Below are 20,402 nucleotides of genomic sequence, written 5' to 3'. Positions count from 1 at the left end.
ACCCCCTGCCCTATTTTTTATTCTTTATTTTGAAACCGGGTCTCACTGAGTTGCAGAGGGCCTCACTAAGTAGCTGAGGCTGTCCGCGAACCGCGATCCTCCAGGTCTCAGCCTCCCGAATGCTGGGATTACAAGCGTGCGCCACCACGCCGGGCTCCTGTTCCCATTTTGTAGCTTTGTTTTTTTTTTTTGTTTTTTTTATAAAGCTTCTGTCCATCCTTTTAAAATAAGCCTTGTTATATTAGAATCTATGGTGGATAAAAAGTGAGATCATTCATAGTTGTTAACGGTACCCACAAAACATGATTTATTAAGATGTGATTTTTAGGTCCTCACTAGTTTATTCTGATTCTTTTCAGTTGTCCCCTTTATTTTCCCAGTAGCAGGGTAACTTGTCTCAGAAAAAGACAAGGTCACTAAGCTGCTCGACAAATATATCTTTCCAATTGATAACAGTTTATGTATAATCTGCTGATTTGGGGAAACTTTGGGAAAGTAATTTTAAATCTTCATTTGGCCTTATTTTCTCCCTTATCTAAAAAATGAATATGCCAAATAAAATCGATGGTTTAAACTATTTAGCAACAAAACTCTTTCATCAAATAAAATATTTTGTTGAAGCCTGAAGTATAGAATAGAATGTGACTCCAATTAATTCGCTTGAAAATCACTAATAAAAACACTATCTTATGTCCATTTATCTATGAAATATTGCAATTTTCATTAATAATTTAAGGTTCATATTAACAAATAATCACTGGATGTCTGCTAGGTATTAGGCTCTGGAAAGAGCCTGCTATATTCTGTGAGCAAGTCAGGCCATGACTCATTCCTTCCAGATTATTTTCCAGAAACAAAAGAAATAATTCCACAAACAATATAAAAAGTTGTAATTCATTGGTGTAATCCCAGTAATTTTAAAATCTCAGCTATTCAAAAGGCTGAGGCAGGAGGATTGCAGGTTTGAGACCAGTCTAGGCAGCTTAGTGAGATCCTGTGTCAAAATATATATATAATACGTACAAAAAATACACAAAAGAGGAAGTGGTTGCTTCTGGCCAGAGGATCTAAGAAGTTATCATGAAGAGGTGGCATATGACCAGCAGGTAGGATTTCAGATTGGGGAAGGTGAGGGTTTCCAAATAGGGTAAACACAGTAAGTAAAGGTTTGAAGGCAGGAAATTGGAAGGCACCATTCAGAGGAAGGAAGACAAGTGTTCTAGTGTGGTCGTGGTACAAATGATGTAATGGGGACTTTGAGCTAAAGCTTAGAAATTAGTTGTAATGAGATGATGAAAGTTCTCAAATTTCCTGGTTGTGAGGTTTGCCTTTATTCTCCAAGAAATAAAAGCCCAATGGAGATTTTATTGTTTTGAATTTATTTTTCAAGCAGAGAACGACATAAGCAGAAATGTATTTAGAAAAGATAGTTCAGACCCAGAAAGGTAAGAGACTGGAGAGGGCTGACTGGGGGCCAACAGTACTAGTGAGAAATGTCGAAGACCCATTCTAGGATGGTGCTATGGATTGAATTGTGTCTACCCCACATGTATATACCATATGTCGGAGCCCTAATCTCCACTATGACTGCATTTGAAAAAAGGGCTTTCAGGGCAAGGTCTTAATGCAATAGTATTGGTGGCTTGAGAAGAAAAGGAAAAAATATCAGTCAGTTAGTCTGCCTGTCTATCTGTCTGTCTCTCCCCCTCCATGTGCATATATCAAGAAAAAGCCTGTGAGCAAACACAGTGAAAAGGTGACAATCCACAAGCCAGGCAGAGCACCCTCCCAGAACATTCAAGCCAGCACCCTGCCCGTGGACTTTCACCCTCCAAGAATGGTGAGAAAATGACGTTGGGAATGCAGTTGAGAACAAATGTCACCAAGCCACTGTGGAAGAAGAACCAGTGGAGCCGGGCCTGGTGGTGCCCGCTGTAATCCTAGTACTTGGAATACTGAGACAGGAGAATCACAGGTTCAAGGCCAGCCTTAGCAATTTAGTGAGATTCTTTTTCTTTTTCTTTTCTTTTTTTTTTTTTTCACGGTACTGGGGATGGAACCCAAGGACATTCTACCTCTGAGCTACACCCCCAGCCCTATTTTTTATTCTTTATTTTGAAACAGGGTCCTAAGACTAAAGAATCTCACTAATGAGATTCTTTTTCTTAAAAAGGGGGGGGACTAGGGGTATGACTCAGTGGTAGATGCCTCTGGGTTCGATCCCCAGTATAGAAAAAAAATTTCCATAAAATAAGATAGGTATAGTGATTTTTAAAGGTGTCTACAATGTTTTTAGTAATTCTTTCTCCAAAAGGAAAAATGAGTTTCTTTTCTTCTCCTAAGTGTGGCCTGGGTTTATTAGGTTGCTTCTACTGAACAGAATATGGTGGAAGACTGATTCAGAGGGGGCAAATTTTTGTTTCTCACAAACTTTGTTCTTGAATTTGTGGGATTGGAGCATAATTCTGAATAGCCTATCAGCAGATAAATGGAGTTATGGATTTTATGACTAAGAAAGAAGACTGGACTAAAAATCTCATTTATTTTGGAATCATTGGTCTGGGATAACACCACAATCTTTTCATGAATGAACAGAACCACTTATGTATGATATGCAAAAGATGGAGAGATCTAAATGTCCAGTAAAAAAATGGAGCTTATTTCTATTTGTGCAGTGTAGACCTGACATATTTGTGTTTGAACAAGTTCTAGAACTGGTGCACTAAAGGTGAAATGGAAAAAGTAGAAGGTCTACCTTCAAAATGGTAAATAAAATGCAATTTAGGTGCCCCAAATATCCCCTTCTGCTCTGACACATGTGTAATTTGTTGCTGGTCAAGAGAAAGACTAAACAGAATTTAGTAGAACATACAGTTCAACAAACAAAAGATACTGTGACCCTGAAGTAGGGTAAATGGCAAACTGTTCTTCAAATAAAGTACACATTTGCTCTAAGAAGACTGAAAGCAAAAAGGGAACATTCTACCCCATAGGGATGTAGATTGGCAAGAGAAGTCTACACCTGGGAATCTCAATTCTTGATTTTCACAAGGGCCATGGAGTAACTAAGTTGAAAACAGAATAACAAGGAGCAAAAAAAAGAAATCACTAAAATAAAGATTCAAAAAGACTCAATTAACCTGAACATTAGGTAGGATATTTAGAGAATGCCTTGAAGACACTGGCCTGTAAAAAATGCCTCTCTGTCTTAAGAGCCTCCAATTTCTTAAACTCATAGAGCTTGAAGATGCATGTTTGGATTTTCTTTGGATAAATTTCCAAAGAAACACTTAGCCTAACAAATATAGGAACTGAAAAGAATATCAGATATATGGTCCCCTAAACCCAGAAATAAAGGCAAGGCTTATATGCAATGTAGGGATCTCTGTAACCTAGTCCCTGCTATACAAATCCTGCTATACTAATTACTCCTTAATTTAGTCAAAGCACTCTATCATCATCCCTGTTTTTCAGAGGCACTTTCAATTAATTATAAGTTATTTTATATTTTTCTAGATAATTAGACACACATATATACATATATATTATATGTAACATATATAGCTATAACATGTACACACATGTTATATAAATATAACGTGTGTATGTGTGTGTGTGTGTGTGTGTGTGTGTTAGTTCCTGATTCTCTGATTTAGAATTTCCATTGACTTCCTATCATGGAACAACAGAATTTAGTGCTTTTATTCTAAGTTCCCACAACACACACACACACACACACACACACACACACACACACACACCAGATATAGACAAACACAAGAACCCACATGTATACACGCTCCACTTTCCCTTTTCTGCCTCAAAGGGTCATATGCCACACTTATTAGTTGTCTCAGTACTCATTTTTAATTAGTATAAGTATATAAATAGTGCTTATGGATAAACAATATAGTACTCTATGATTTTATTTTCTTTCTTGTTCAACTTTCTGTTTTCTCTGGGTTGCACTACACTGTTTTCAATTGTCTACTTTTATTTGAAACTATCATTTGTTCATTTCCCAAACTCTCTGACAGCGATGTAGTCTTTTTCAATATAACCAAACACATTAGATCATTTATCATTTCCTTTCCTTTTTTCTTGGGGACCTCCTTCTATATGTCTTTGATTTCCTGCTCCACTGGCCCACTATGATCTCTAGACCTGCTGAACCTCAACTGTGCCATGCCTTGATCATTATTCTGAGAATTCTTGATCATTATTCTGAGGATAATCTGCATATTAATGGATTTAAAACCACTGGACTAGAGGAGGTCACTCAGGGAGTGAAGGTAGAGAAAGAAGATGTCTGGATGATCCAGCAGTTAGAGGTCAGGAGGATAAGACCTGTAACCACCAAAGGAGACTGAAAAGATGTGGCCCTGGAGATAGGAGTGAGGCAGGCATATAGAGTTAACGTTCAACCTGGTAACTGTTCAAAGAGAAAGACTGCATGCTCCATGCTTGAGATAAATGGCCAGAGGACCTTCCCCAACTGCATCTATTATTTAAGATAAACAACAAGAAAACATGGGACTGGTACAAGCAGAGCTAACTGCAACTGCTTGCCCATAAGTAATGGAGAGCCTCATTTAAAAGATATACCCAGGGGACAGAAAAGCGCAATACTAGGCGCATTTTGAACCATGTGCAAACATTTTTGGCCAAGTGCAAAATGACTCAGGTGCAGTAATAACGTTGCAACACAGCTTATGAAGATGTTGTTTTCTAACCCCCTAAAATAATGCAATAAATAGATCATACTAACCTACTTCTTTCTCTGGAGGGAGGGTACTGGGGATTGAGCCCAAGGGTATTCTTCCTTCTTCCTCTAAACTATACCCCCAGCCCTTTAAAAAAGAAGTGTGTGTGTGTGTGTGTGTGTGTGTGTGTGTGTGTGTGTGTGTCTGTGTGTGTGTGTTGAAACATAGTCTCACTAGGTTGCTGGGAGTCTTGCTACATTGCTGAGGCTGTCTTTGAACCTGAAATCCTCCTGTATCAGGCTCCCAAATACTGGATTACAGGCATACACCACCATGCCCGGCTCGCTCTCTTTTTAACCATGTTTGAGTTTCATCCTGCACAAGCTAAAGGACCCACCAAGCCAGTAATAGGAGGAGAATTGAGAAAGATTGGCACCCTGAAATAAAAGAGGAGAAAGTGCCCCATATGGTTTTCCTTAACAGGGCTGCTCACACTGTCAAGCTGGCAAGGAGAACCTCTTCCCTCTTGCACTGCTTTCTCTGATTAAGCCAGGCCCTGGATAATCTCCCTTGTGATTAACTCAAAACCAACTGCTTTGAGACCCTAATTCACCTGCCAAATCCCTTCCTTTCTCTATATTCTATTAGTAGAAGGAAGTCACAGTTACCACCCACACCCAGGGATTTTACAGGACCCAAGTAGCAGGGGATGAGAAGCAGAGGTCACCCTAGATCTGCTTGCTACAGAATGGCTGAACTAAAAGGGAAAAACTTGATTTCACGGGGAGGGGCTGGGGAGGGGGGAACGTGCTTTCTTTACTTTCTTCAGTGGGTCTGAGGAGATGGGTGCAGCTGTTACTTGCTTTGTAGGGTAGAGAAGTGGCTGGAGGGTGAACAGTGTTAACAGCACCTTATACTGTTAGTGGCTCATTTCCCTTCCTGTCCCCCACAGGATCTTGAGATTCTGTGCTGCTGCTCCCTGTGAGGCAGATGTGATCTTGCTTCTCCTTGGCTTCATCTCACTGACCCTTCACCCAGGATTAGGTTTCAGCATTCTCAACTTTGCTGAGTTTGTTCCAAAATTTTAGTAGACAGTTCTCATCTGGCTTGTCTCTTTTCTTGTTCTTTTTATAATATTGCTATTTAAAATGTTTAGAAATATATATTTTTTGAGCTGAGTGTGGTGGCGCATGTTTGTAATCCCAGTACTTGGGAGGCTGAGACAGGAGGATCTCAGGTTCATGGATTGCAGGTTCATGGGCAGCCTCAGCTACTTAGTGAGGCTCTCAACAACTTAGTGAGACTCTGTTTCAAAATAAAGAGTAAAAAATAGTGCTGGGGGTATAGCTCAGAGGTAGAATGCCCCTAGGTTCAATCCCCAGTAACACACATAATAATAATAATAATAATAATAATAATAATAATACACTTTAAAAATTAACTGTGACAAAATATAACATAGTTTACCATCTTGACCACTTTTAAGGATACAATTCAGTAACATTAAATATATTCACATTCTTGTGCAAACAATTCCAAAGCTTTTTCTCTTACAAAACATAAACTCTACACCCATTAAACAACTCTCCCTTCCTTCCCTCTCAGCTCCTGGAAATTGCCATTCTATTTTCTGTTGGTATGAATTTTGACCGTTTTAGATGCTCTATAGAAGTGGAATCATAGAGTACTGATATTTTTGTGACTGGCTTCTTTCACTTAGCATAATGTCTTCAAGCATGTGTCAGACTTTCATTCAAGACTAATTTAAATTTTAAAAAGACATTAATTTTTTATTGTAGGTCTGTTATTTTGGACTTCAGAACCCCTCCCCATTCCTTTAGCCATTATTTTGGTGGGCTTTCTGAAAGCAGAGATAAAAGTGTGTGTCCAATCTGCTCTTCAAAAGGAAACCCATATTCTATTTACAAAATGTAATGTTTAAGGACATATTCTTTGATGCTTTAAAAAAAAATCTCTTTAACTTTGCAAGACCCCTTAAAGGAGAATAGAAAACAGAATAAATTTGCATTTAGTCTTCACTCAGCCAAAGAAAAGCTTATTCTTTGATGCGAAGAAAAAGGTTTCTTCTAGAAGGATCTTTTTGCAGCATGAGTTACATGCTCCCATAAGGACCTCGGGTGGTGGTCCACAGCCCCACAGTGTACCCGGTGCCCATCACCTGGTATGTGACAGAAATGCAGATTCCTGGGTCTTCCTTCACACCTTCTTGAAATCTGGGGTCTGAAATTTGAAGGTAGGGCCCAGGAAACATTTTTAAAACTGCCATTCCTCGCAGTGATTCCGGTGCTTGCTACGATTAGGAGCCACTGGTTTTCTAGAGGCAGTTTCTTATGAAGCTGCACCTAGAGATTTTATTTGGTCTTAGTCCAAATGTTTATCAGATTTTTCAGGCTAGGATGTGGGCCATCTTTTAGCAGAATGTTGTGAGGTGCCAGGACCTCAATACTTGTGAGTCTCATTATTTGGGACTATTTTTTCTGCTGAAGAGGCAGGTCCTGTTTAGTCTACTAGCTGACTGCTTTCTCATTCTGTGCCCCAGAGCCCTCATTGACCAGACCACCTCAGTCAAGTACAGGAAATTCACAGGTTACTCAAGACCAACTCCCAAGCTGGATGTGGGGGCACAGTCCTGTAATCCCAGTATTTGGGAGACAGAAACAGGAGGATGGCTGGTTGGAGGTCAGCCTTAGCAATTTAGCAAGACTGTATTTCAAAAATAAACAAAATAAGCCGGGCATGGTGGCGCACGCTTGTAATCCCCGCGCTTGGGAGGTGGAGACAGGAGGATCGCGCAGATTCGAAGCCAGCCGCGCTGGTTTATGAGACCCTGTTTCCAAATAAAAATATAAAAATAGGTCTGGGAGTGTAGCCCAGAGGTAGAAGGGCTTCCAGGAACCCCAGTACCACCAAAAAAATAAAAATAAAAAAATAATAATAAATAAACAAAATAGAAAGAGGGCTGAGCCAGTCGTGGTGGTGCACGCTTGTAATCCCTGCGCTTGGGAGGCGGAGTCAGGAGGATGGCGCAGGTTCGAAGCCAGCTGTTCTGGCTTAAGAAACCCTGTTTCCAAATAAAAATATAAAAAATAGTCTGGGAGTGTAGCCCGGAGGTAGAAGGGCTTCCAGGAACCCCAGTACCACAAAAAAAAAAAAAAAAAAAAAAAAAGAAGGAGGGCTGAGGGTGGAATGTACAGAGGTGGAATGCTCTCGGTTTCAATATCCTGTACAAAAGACAAAAACATAAACCAAAAATACTAACGAGATTTTCTTTCTTGAGAATATTAATTAGAGACACCAAATTATAGTCAGTGCTGAAATGCTAAACGTATATAAAACTAAGACTGATGCTTTAATAAGCCTTCAGCAGACACAGCCTCCGTAACTGTGTCAGCAGTATCCTGTCAACTGTCTACGTTTCTGTTCCTGGAGTAGATATATATATATTTCTTGCAACAGAGAGACTCGATTAGGATATATCTCAACTATTGATAGAAAATGCTGCATGATTAATTGACCATAGCTTTTATTTTTCAGTGTAATGCTGGTTCAAATAAGTGGCTTGTCCTTGCTGTTTTCTTGTTTTGGAAGCTGCGTATAAGCAAGTTGCTATCTCTGTTCAATATCTGTTTAATTTCCCTGAGTGAAAACAAGTTTGTTATAACTCTTATTTTACTTCAGTGCTGAGCTCTTGGAGTTCTTTCATAGCTTGATGCTCTGAGAAACTAGTGCAAATTGCTTTGTAAATCAACAACCAAAGAATCAATACCAGTGATGTTCTTTTAAAGAATTCAAGATAAATAGTCCCTATTAGGCACTGTCACTGTATTCCAAGGTTCAAAAGCAAATGTTCCTGAAATGAAAGTAAGGGAAATCATACAATATTACCAAAGGTTATGTGGTTGTGAATAAAAGACAGGACACAATTTGAGAAGGGACGGTTGATTCTGAGAACAATAATGGGAGTATCAGGATCAAGCTTTACTTTTTCAGAACATGGCAATTGATTTAAGAACTGATAGAAATAAAAATCATCAGAGAGCTGTTTGCAAAGATGTTTTAAATCTAGCATATCTTCTTTTTAATATAATACTATTATAAATCTTCTCGGATGCGAGAAATCAATATATCATCTAATCCAATTATGCATTCCATGTTTGAGTGGCTTCTATGCTCCTGAAGAAAAGACAGTCTCTTAGCTTGTGGTTGATAACTGGAAGCCATCTAGCATGTCTTATATCATAAATGTACAAAAATAAATAAATGAGCTTGGAAACAAGATATAAGGTGGTACTCTAAAATAGGGCTCTTCTTAATGTTTGGAAGAGTGATGCCTTCTTTCTTCTGTCCTTACTGGGGAAAAAAAGATGTTAAGCATTGTAGCAAGTCTCCTGACTTGGTTCTCCTTGATTTTCAAATGCTTTCAACTGCTCAAAATGAATATTACATTTCCAAATTTTTCTGTATAGTCTTGTGTTTCAGTTAGTATTGTTGTGTAACAAATGACTCCAAAATTTAGAGGCTTACAATAAATAACCTTTCTATTATGCTCCCAGATCCTGTGGACGAGGCTTCCCACAGGCCATCCATCACAGGGCTGGCTGGTTGGCATAGCTTCTATCATGCTCTATTGCTCAAAGCAGTTTGCTAACCCATTCAGATTCAAGTGGAGAGGAAATAAAATTTTAGATCATGATGGGGGAGCGGCAAGGTCACAGGATAGAAGAGCATACAGGACAGGAAATACTGTTGTGGACAGCTTTGGCAAAGGCAATCTGCCATACCAAAGGTGTGGCCATGTTGACTAAATTCTGGTCAAGAGGCCAGATGGAGACTTGGTGTGTTTAACTTCCTGAAAGCGTCCTTAAAGGGTATATGATTGAGGGAAAGGGGAGGTTCCTTTCTCTTTTCCACTTCCTCTTAGCTGACATACAGACAAGATGATTCATGGTGGAAGAACCACTTTGGACCATAAATTGAAGATTACAGAGCCATGAACTCGAAGGAGCCTGATGATCCAGGAGCACCACATCAGTGCTAACCTGCCTACATTTACAGGGAAATAAAATTCAATCCTGTTTTAGGTCATGTATTTTGCATGTTGACAATGTTAATCAATTAATACAAACATTATCATGAAGACAGATGATACCAATGCATTTTAGATCATTGGATCCATAAACCATAATAGTGCTCCTCTGTGCATATTGTCCTCCAAAGCGGTCACCTGTGAGGACTACCCTATTTTATAGAAGTTTATTCCTTAGAGTGCTTCACAGTTACAATTAGAAGGACATTATCTAAAAACAGAACATTACTATTATCAGGTTGATGAGAAAGTGAATAAGAGAAATGCATTCACTCATGGGATAAATACAAAATGCATCTCAAACAAATGGTTGATATCAAAATGCATTTTTTTTTGTGTGTGTGGTACTGGGGATGGGAATCCCGGGGCATTCTACCTCCAAGTTACACCCCAGCCCTATTTTTTACTCTTTATTTTGAAACAGAGCCTCACTAAGTAGTAACTGAGGCTGTCCAGGAACCGCGGTCCTTCGGTCTCAATCTCCCAAATGCTGGGATTACAAGAGTGCGCCACCACGCCCGGCTATCAAGATACATTTTTAGAAAAGGGAGTCGTTTGTTACATCACTGATTTTTAGTTTTTTAGTTTCCTCAGTCATGTCTTTTTTTTGTGAGTGGAAAGTAAATTAGAACAGGTGAATGAAATAAAAATAAAGAAAAATCATAAAAGAGCAACTTTGGGAAGAGCTTGCGCTAAACTCTTTTATTTACAATAATACAGTCATTGTAGAAAATAAAGCATGTGCATTTAATTAGCACTTAATAGGCAAAGGACAATTTTCTCTGCCAAGACTATGCCTCATTTCAGTCCAGGACGTCTACTTTAAAAGCACAAGTTTGTAATTGTAACTCTATTCAAACATTCAAAATTTTGAGATTTAGTTGAAAACCACTCAAAACACAAGGCAAGGTTTTAAAAATAAGAATCTAATCAGGCAAAGCTCTTTTTTGCTAGAGGACCATCTGTTCTGACTACGGCATTTTTTTCAAGTCGCACTAGTCTATTTGTAGGGTATCAACTAACTTTGCTAAGTGCCTCCCGATATCGGTGCCCTCATCTCGGGAACTGGTAGTAAACGCGTGGAGCGCGCCCGGAGGAAGAGCATCATCTGCGTGATGCACAGGACGGCTAGGGAAAGGCTGGATAAAACGCACGGGCGAAAGAAAAAAGGGAGATGTCACAAAGATGGGATAGCGTTTCTTCGGCCCCAACACCAGTACCACTCTCCGATTTTAGACAAAAGACATCACCCAAACACGAATCAGTGCAACTCGATTCGAGGAGGAAAACAGAACGCCGCGGCTGAGGACCCGGGCTGAAGTTGCGGCCGGGATGCGCAGGCAGCGCCGCCCGGGCCGGCCCGCAGGTGGACCGCGGCGACCTGGCCCCGCCCCCCCCGCGCCGCCCCGCCCCGCCCCCCGCGTTGCCATGGTTCCGGGTCACGTGGGCGCGCGGCGGGGGCGGGGCGCGGGGGAGAGGCGCGGCGGCGGCGGGCGCGGGAGGAGCCGGAGATGCTGCCAGCCCTCGCGGGGCCGCGCTCGCTCAGCCGCCGCCGCCGCCGCTCGGAGCCGCCGCGCCGGGAGCCGGGGCCGGGCCAGCCGGGCCGCCGGGGCCCAGAGCGCCGCGCTCGCAGCCCGTAGCGCCCGCGGGGCGTGCTCGGGGCCGCGGGGCCCGAGGCCGGAGCGCGAGGAGGCGAGGCGGCGCCCGGCGCCCGCCGCCCCGAGGCAGGATGAGCATCGAGATCCCGGCGGGGCTCACGGAGCTGCTGCAGGGCTTCACGGTGGAGGTGCTGAGGCACCAGCCCGCGGACCTGCTGGAGTTCGCGCTGCAGCACTTCACGCGCCTGCAGCAGGAGAGCGAGCGCAAGGGCGCCGCGCGCTGCGGCCATGAGGGCAGGACCTGGGGGGACGCGGCCGGGGGCGGCACCCCCAGCAAGGGGGTCAACTTCGCCGAGGAGCCCATGCGCTCCGACTCCGAGAACGGCGAGGAGGAGGAGGAGGAGGAGGAGGAGGCCGCGGACGCCGGGGCGTTCAACGGTGAGCGCCGGACCCCATCCCTCGCCCGCCTTCCCCTCCCGCCCACCCGCGCAGCATCCATTTCTGTCTCTCCCACTCGCCCACCTTCCCCTCCCCGGCTTCTCCTCCTCTGCAGGTGGGAGAGCTGAAAGGTGACGGTTCCCTCTGCCCATCTGCCTCCCTCCTCTCTCCCTGGGCCGGGCCAGGGTGGGCATCGGCCTGAAAGACAACTTTCGCGGTGGTTGGAGAGGGGTCGCTTGGAGATTCCATTGTACAGAAAGGAAACCGGCCCCCTGGGCGTCCCTTTTCAGCCCTTAAATTTATTAATGGAGTCCGGAGAGAAAAGGCGGAGAGTGTTTAATTTGATTGGCTTTTCTGTTGTTAGGACGGTAGATTCCCTAAAGGGAGGATGAAATGTGGCTTACTGGGGTGGAACAGAATTTATGGTAATAGATGTGACATTCTTGGAAACAGTAATTAATATCTTCCAGTTTACCATCTTATGTTATTTTGGGGCACACAACAAAGACTCCTATTGCCCTGCAACCCATGGGGTCTTTGGAACGAGGAAATGGGCTAATGGTTTGTTGATTTAATATAAAACACATATTGAGTGGTTTGGTGCTTTTTTTTTTAAAAAAAATAAAAGGCATGTGAAAAACATTGTAGGAAGTTCAGAAAGCTTGTTGGTTGCCTTTAGAATGAAAAACCAGTGAGTAATTGTAAGGACTGTGCCAAACACTGAAGCTAGAAAGAATGAATGGGAAAGAAAAAGGAATTTTCTCAAATAGCTGCCTTTGGCAAGTCCCACCCCTTCTGCTTACAACCCTCTTTCCCTAACACACGCAGACACGGACGCACATTTACAGCCGCCTTTCTTTACACAACATGCCTAAAACCAAGCTAAAGGACCATAGTGTGCAAACGTGCAAGGGTTTTTCTTCTTTGTGGTATAAAGCAACTATGCATGCAGCATTGCACCAGCTTTTATTTATCCTGCTTGTGGTTTCTGTGTCCACAGTGCATTCCATACAGTGAGAACATTTTCGTGTCATTTCATTTCTTTGTGTTCCTTCCTAGGAAGATGTTTCTTTTCTTTGCATGTTTCAGTTACATGTCAAAATGGGGTATAAAAGGAATGCAGGTTTAGCTTGTCTAAAAGAATCGCAGAAACCCAGGAAATTGGTGCTTAATGAAGATAAAAGGGAAAATAGTTATTTGAAATTTTAATTGTGGACATTTTTATGTTTCCCAGGATACAGTCATCAAAATCTCAATTGTTCTTTTTGCATAAAATATCAATCATTTTATTTTAGAGGCAAGAGAAAATACATATTTTATATAGATGAAAAGAGACACCAATAATGGATGGCATAGACAAGACAGTAACATTCAATGCATACTTTTTATACTCCCTGCACATGACATGCACACCCATGCACACACAAGTGTGCACGCCCAGACATGCACGCACAGACATGTGCATACACAAAAGAAGGAAAGGACTGATTTCCCAGATTGGAGGAAACTAGGAACTGAGGGACTTGGTAAAGCATCTATGTGTGTTCTATATAATTTGTTGTTAATATTACTAAACAGTTTTTCATAATGCTTTTTAAAGTATTTTGCCATGATTTCTCTTTCTCCTTACAAAGTAGGCAGTGTACAGAGATGGGATGTAATTTTTATTTTACAGTGAAGAAATAAACTGTTAACTTGTAAGCAGCAGGGGTATTTTATATGGCTTAATATTCTCCAAGGCACCTTTACAGTAAAAATTACTCATCCTGAGTTTTAATAAATGCCTCTTAACTGGTTGCCCTATTCATTCTCTTGCATGACCCCCAAGGACTTGAACACTGTGTGTGTGTGTGTGTGTGTGTGTGTGTGTGTGTGTGTGTGTGTGTGACTGGAGAAGGAACCTGGAGGCATTCAATCTCCAAGCTACACCCTTACCCCTGTTTTTTTTTTTTTTTTTTTTTAAATTTGAAATAGAGCCTCATTAGGTTGCAGAGATCCTTGATAAGTTGCTGAGGCTGGCTTTGAACCTGTGATCCTCCTGTCTCAGCCCACCGAGTACTGAGATTACAGGTGTATACCACTATGTCCAGCTGCTTTAAAACTTTTTGACTGCAACTAAATATGATTTTATCATTACCCAGTGATGTGTGTGTGTGTGTGTGTGTGTGTGTGTGTGTGTGTGTGTGTATTCTTGAAGCTTTGGCAGTAGTACTGCTTTTTACTAGATGCAGTGCTTTTTTTATATATATAGTCTTCTTTCTTTCTTTCTTTCTTTCTTTCTTTCTTTCTTTCTTTCTTTCCTTCCTTCTTTCTCTCATTCATTCTGTACTGGGGATTGGACCCAGGGGCATTCTACCTCTGAGCTACATCCCAAGCCTTTTTTATTAATTTATTTTGTTTGCAAACAGAGTCTCACTAAATTGCTGAAAGTCTTGCTACATTGCTGAGACTATCCTAGAACCTGAGATCCTCCTATCTCACCCTCTCTAGTACCGGGATTTCAATCATATGCCACAATACTCAGCCTGATATTTTCTATTCTTGTCAGTTCTCCTTTTTTAAAAAAGAACAATACTTTGTGTTGAAATGTACAGTTTAAAAACATTTAATTGAGCCAGGTGTGGTGGCGCATGCTTGTAATTCCAGCATTCGGGAGGCTGAGACTGGAGGATCACGCTTTGCAGACAGCCTCAGCTACTTAATGAGGCCCTCTGCAACTCAATGAGATCCGGTTTCAATATAAAGAATTAAAAATAGGGCAGGGGGTGTAGCTTGGAGGTCAAATGGCCAGACCTGCAAACACACACACACACACACACACACACACACACACACACACACACACCATTTAACTTTAGGCTACAAAGTGGTTAGCAAACTTTTGTAAAAAGTTGGTTAAAAAAAAAAGTTTTGTAAAAGGGCCAATAGTAAATATTTTTAAATTTGTAGGCACCGTATGATTTAGATCATATCGACTTTTTTTTAACAGCCCTTAAAACATGAACACCCTTTGAAGATTGAGGTTGTTCAAAATTGTCTGCAGCAGTTTTATTGACCTCTGGTCAGAGGGGGGAAAGGTGAAAAATAGTGTCATTGGGGAAAAGAGCATATCAGTCGTGAACCTAAAAAATACCTATCTGTCAATATATATGTCCAGAAAAGTGACAAAGAAAACCCACCAGCTACTGGCCTTGTCTCCTGTCATAGTAAAGACCAAATGTTAGAAGAAAAGTCTTAATTTACTGTAACACACAAGACCCACTGGATCAATAATTTGTACATTTTCACATGCATTTTTAGTAAGTTTGACTGAGAAATGAACATTAATCTGGTACCATTCTTGGAGAGCTTTTCTGAATAGATTGGGGTGGAACATAGTATCTTTTGGGGGGGGGGCACCAAATATCTCTGAGCATTCTGTTACCTGTAGTCTCTGACCATACTTTGAAAAACATTGATCAAGAGATATAGTAATAGTATCTCCTGATCTTAGTGACAAGTTAGGAAAGAACTGCTATTTGTTAACATTTGATGTATGCTAGGTACTGTCAAGATGCTTTAATTCATTATCCCAGCTCCATGAGAAAATGAGGCTGTCACTTGCTCAGTGTTTCAAAGCTAGTGTAGTGTGCTGCAAAACCAGGATTGGACTGAGGTGGGCCTGGCTTCATCATGTCCTCTTAATTGGGGGCTTATTTCCATAAGGGGCGCTACTGGAAATTTTCATGTTTTTAATCTTTTTGGCTTTGGAAAAGTAACTTGTCCAAGGTCATGGGAAGAACTAGTAAGTAGCAGAGCCTGCTTTCTTATATTTGTCTGACCTTGAAATCCAAGACCATCAGGGAGTTCTGAAATGAAATTTGTCCCACAGGCCAACTCACGGGTCAGGTTTTCCTAATTATTTTTCTAGTATCAGTAATGGGTTTGCATTGTTAGTTCACATTTTTTCTCATAAATCTCTTTAGCATGAGTGATGGTATTTATAACATGTTACCTTGGGGTATAGAAGGCAAATTTTTTACCATGAAAGTTTTTGACTAGTGTTTACTGACTCACACAAAGATCAAACTGGTGATTTTGATTTCATAATGTGTTCGTTTAATCAGAAAGTGAGGCACCTAGCTGGACATGCTGGTGTACACCTGCAATCCCCATACTTGGGAGACTGAGTCAGGAGGATCACAGGTTTGAAGCCAGCTTCAGCAACGTAGTGAGACACTCAGTAACTGTAAGACTCTATTTCTAAATAAAAAATAAAATAGGGCTAGGGGTATAGGTCAGAGTTAGAAAGCACCTTGGGCTCAGTCCCCAACCACACACACACAGAAAAGCTGAGGGTGCAGCCAAGTAGAATGCCCTTGGGTTTAAGCTCCAGCAGGGTGGAGGGGGAGCCAGGCACCTACAATGTGCTTAAAAATGCTGATCTGGTCCAGGGTTCAGTGATTTATTTTCAGGGTATTGTGGCATGGTATAGATGATGGCCAGATAGATTGGTGAAGGTGGTTTTTACTTCTTTCCTACCTTTCCAAAGGAACTCTTCCTCTGCTGATAGCTTTTCTATTCCTTTCCTGTTTTATTCTAGTTTTATCAGTTCATGTTATTACTTCTTTTTTTTTTTTTTTTTTTTTTTTTGGTGGTACTGGGGTTCCTGGAAGCCCTTCTTCCTCCGGGCTACACTCCCAGACCTATTTTTATATTTTTGAAACAGGGTCTCTTACGCCAGCACGGCTGGCTTCGAACCTGCGTGATCCTCCTGTCTCCGCCTCCCAAGCACGGGGATTACAGGCGTGCGCTACCACGCCTGGCGTTACTTCTTTTTTTTTTTTTTTTTTACCATCCTAAAGTGTTAGGATGGTGGTAGTTTATGGTGAGCCTCTCTAGAGAAATTCTCCAAAGCTGGAAAGAAGCTGTAATGGAGACGTGTTGGCATGTACTTTGCCTCCCACTTCCGCATCCTGCAGAAAGCAAATAAAGGTTGACATGTCACATCTGGACACATAGTGTCCCTAAGCCTAGAACTTACTAGAAAGGTTTAATAGTAGGACAAATAGTTTAATCACTTCTTAATTTGGAGTATAATCTATGATTATTAATAGTTTTATTTAAGCACTACTGTGAGATATTATGTTGGTCAGTAATTTCTCTGATGAAATTGCCAAAATTAAAAATGAAGTAAATACAGTTCAAATCACTCTGATAAACTGGCAAGTTGTAAACAAAATAAGTTACACCGGGGCCTAGGTAGAGGAGTCAGTCTAGGAGAAAAACAACCTATAATGTAACATATAAAAGAATTGCCTATATTGTGGAAGAAAAAAAACAACCAGGGTTCAAAGTAGATATAAAGGCCACAAATATAGAACCATACCTTATAAAACAAGCATATAAGAGATATTTAAGTTGAAATTTACCAGATAATAACTGTAACTTAATCCTCTTGACTCTGACCTATGTCAGATCTTTGTTTGAGCACCTTACCTACTTTTGATTTTTTAAACACTTTAAAGGGAATATGGAAGGTTTATAAGAATTCCTTAAGATTAGGCAAAATACTAGAAAGTCAGAGCTTGTGGTAGTGGTGGTGGTGGTAGTGGTGGAAGACTTAATAAAGTTATTTATAATGAAAAAAATGTTGAATGAGAGCTGAGAAGAATATATGTTTGAAGTTTCTGTAGGTGATCAAGAGAAAATATTCTTCATCTGCTAGATACAGAATTAGGAGTAAGCTTTAAGTTGAATAAAAGTCAGAAGTCTATCTTAATAGTTTCTGTGGTTTCCCTAACATTGGTGGCAAAAGCAATAAGGGCAGTGGACAGATTGATAGCCTAAGCATTTGCTGTGAAAGTGATCTTACCTGGCATGTTTTCTACCTATTAAGTTCCTGGTCTGATAGCAAGCAGGACGTTGTAGAGAATAGGTGTAGCTTTAAAGAATTGTACTGTCCCATTTCCTGGGCTCACCTCCTTTTGCCCTTTATTAAGGATCTGCTCTTTCTGTGGTCACTAGAGGTTATTCAGAGACAAAGCAGCCAATTGTTAGCTCTTGCTTCCTGCAGTATGTGGCCACCCCAGACTACTAAAAAAATTTACCTCTGCGTTTAGTGGTAGCCTTCTATTACTGACGGAAAGTTAAAATATCCCTTTAATATATTATGAACTTCTTAAATATACTTAATTGGTTGAAAAATACTCATGCAAGTTAGTTTTTTGGATTAACTCTAAATTCAGACATATATGTATGGAGCACTGTTCTAGACACATTGACGTGTTATTGCATTACTTACCTACCTCATAAAGTTGTTATAGGGATATATGGGTTACTATTTGTAAGGCCCTTAGGACTGTCTGTATAGCAAGCCTTTTACATGTTAAATAAATGTCTTAATTTAGGGATAAAATCTTGCAGAAGTATAAACTGTGTGCTTGTGTGTGTGTGTGTGTGTGTTAAGAAAGTGGTTCTGGGATTGATCCCAGGGACGTTCTATTGCTGAGCTGTTTTTATTATTTTATTTTATTTTTTTTATTTTGAAACAGGGTCTTGCTAAGTTGCCCAGACTGGTCTTGAACCTGGCTTCTTACTGTCTCAGTCTTCAAGGTGTATGCCATTGTGCCCATTTTCTTATGGAATAGCAATTCCATAGTGTTTAGAAGTAAATCTAACATTTGTACTTTTTGGAGAACAGAAGTAGAAAATTTGCTCATGTAGCAGCTCCATTTAAGGTTTAGTGTGAAGTTATGTTGCACAGTAATAAATTTCATATCCTTTCAACTTGTAATTTTTAGCTAAGAGCTCCAGGATTTTGTAATTAATGAGATTTTATAGTCTTTGGCTATTAGAGTTTTGTATGATAGTTTAAAATCCTCCTGAAGTGGATTACATCATTCATGACAATGGCAAAAATATTGAAGATACTATTATAGGTCATGAGCATAACAGTATTAAAGAAGATTTAAAAGTATTGTGAGTTAGAGATGATGGTAATTCTGATTTCTAAAGTAGCACAGTTAAGAACATTATTCATCTTAATAGTAGTATTAAGTGGATTGCTTTAGAAGCTGGAATTGGGGCATCAAAGGACTTGAACTAGTATCCTTTCTGCTCTCACCTATTCATTACTTTGGGTTTGGAGAGAAGGGAAGTAGAGAAAAAAGCCAGGAGAGGTGGGGGAGAGAGAAATGAAGAGAAAGAAAGGTGGGACAAGTGGAAGCTTCCTTGAGTAATGTGTGCTTTGTCTGAAGAGGAAGAATACAGTAAAATCATATAGACAAAAACTAAGGTATAACATGATTTCACTTTTCTTATATTTACCTATGTTAAGTCAGGCTGGGCATAGTGGTGCATACCTGTAACCCCAGTACTTGGGTGGCTGAGACAGGAGAATTTCAGATTCAAGGCCAACCTCAGACTTAGGGAGGCCCTCTGCAACTTTGTGAGACTCTGTTTCAAATAAAAAAAATAGTTGCACGGAGCTGGGCGTGGAGGCTTGTAATCCCAGCACTTGGGAGGCTGAGACCTGGAGGATCGTGGTTCGCGGACAGCCTCAGCTACTTAGTGAGTCCCTCTGCAACTCAGTGAGACCCGGTTTCAAAATAAAGAATAAAAAATAGGGCAGGGGGTGTAGCTTGGAGGTCCAATGCCCCTAGGTTGCACCCTCAGACCCAGAAAAAAAAAATGTTGGGCGGTGGTGCATGCTTGTAATCCCAGCATTTGGGAAGCAGAGACTATAAGATCACAGTTTGTAGACAGCCTCAGTTACTTAGCGAGGCCCTTTGTACCTTAGTGAGACCCTATTTTGAAAAATAAAAAAAATACTAAAAAATAAGGCTGGGAGTGTAGCTCAGAGGTAGAATGCCCCTGGGTTCCACCCCCAGTATTGCAAAATAATAATAATAATAATAATAATAATAATAATAATAATAAGATGATGATGATGATGATGATGGTTGGGGTATAGCTCAGAGGTAGAATGTGTATTGAATTCCCCAGTACAAAAAAAAAAAGAGTCAAATTGCTCATCTATTATTTCATGTAAGACAATTACAGGCTTTTCATTTGAGGTTGCACTTGGTGATGTGCTTGCTGTGTTCCTGGAATAGGAGTGAATTTTGAATGGTTATTTATTGTTACACATCTCATTGGATGGATTCCAGTAAATTTCCAGCAGTCAAGATTTTGTTGATAGCTGTGTTAAAAAACAAACAAAAAAACACATGTGTTTCTTTTTCAGCCGTGCAAATACCAACAGGAGACCATTGAATCTGTCAGGAGTTTGTTTATGAGCCCTTAAGAAAGTCATTTGTCAGGAGCAGTGGCCATAGAGAAAGCCTACAGTGAAGATTGAGGATTAATGGAATGTTTTAGGATGAGGGATTCTGTGAAGGACAAGGGAACGATTGACTACAGGGTCTTTTTAGAAGTGTACAGAATCATAGCACTGAAAGGGGGCTGGGACCTGCAATGGCCTCTTAGGAGGAATGTGTGAAGTTGGAAGGTAGGTTTCTGTGCACATTTAATAATTGCACAAATATTTGTTGAGAGTCAACTCCTTCCTTTAAG

At 40.7% G+C, this 20,402-nt stretch overlaps 1 protein-coding gene across 2 annotated transcripts in view; it reads left to right on the top strand.

The window, feature by feature from the left end:
• Positions 1 to 11,539: 11,539 nt before the first annotated feature.
• PRKAR2B (protein kinase cAMP-dependent type II regulatory subunit beta) overlaps positions 11,540 to 20,402 on the top strand; it is a gene marked incomplete at both ends in the record, with an annotated part of 110,713 nt that continues 101,850 nt past the window's right edge. For both annotated transcript variants that reach the window (XM_080701115.1, XM_080701114.1), the window contains one exon: positions 11,540 to 11,846. In XM_080701115.1, the coding sequence (XP_080557241.1) occupies positions 11,540 to 11,846 (307 nt within the window). The remainder of the gene's footprint in view (positions 11,847 to 20,402) is intronic.

The sequence above is a fragment of the Muscardinus avellanarius genome (assembly GCF_963383645.1).
Source record: "Muscardinus avellanarius genome assembly, chromosome: 9".
Classification (NCBI taxonomy): domain Eukaryota; kingdom Metazoa; phylum Chordata; class Mammalia; order Rodentia; family Gliridae; genus Muscardinus; species Muscardinus avellanarius.
Note: the sequence above shows the minus strand (reverse complement) of the source record. Positions and strands in the feature narration are given on the sequence as shown.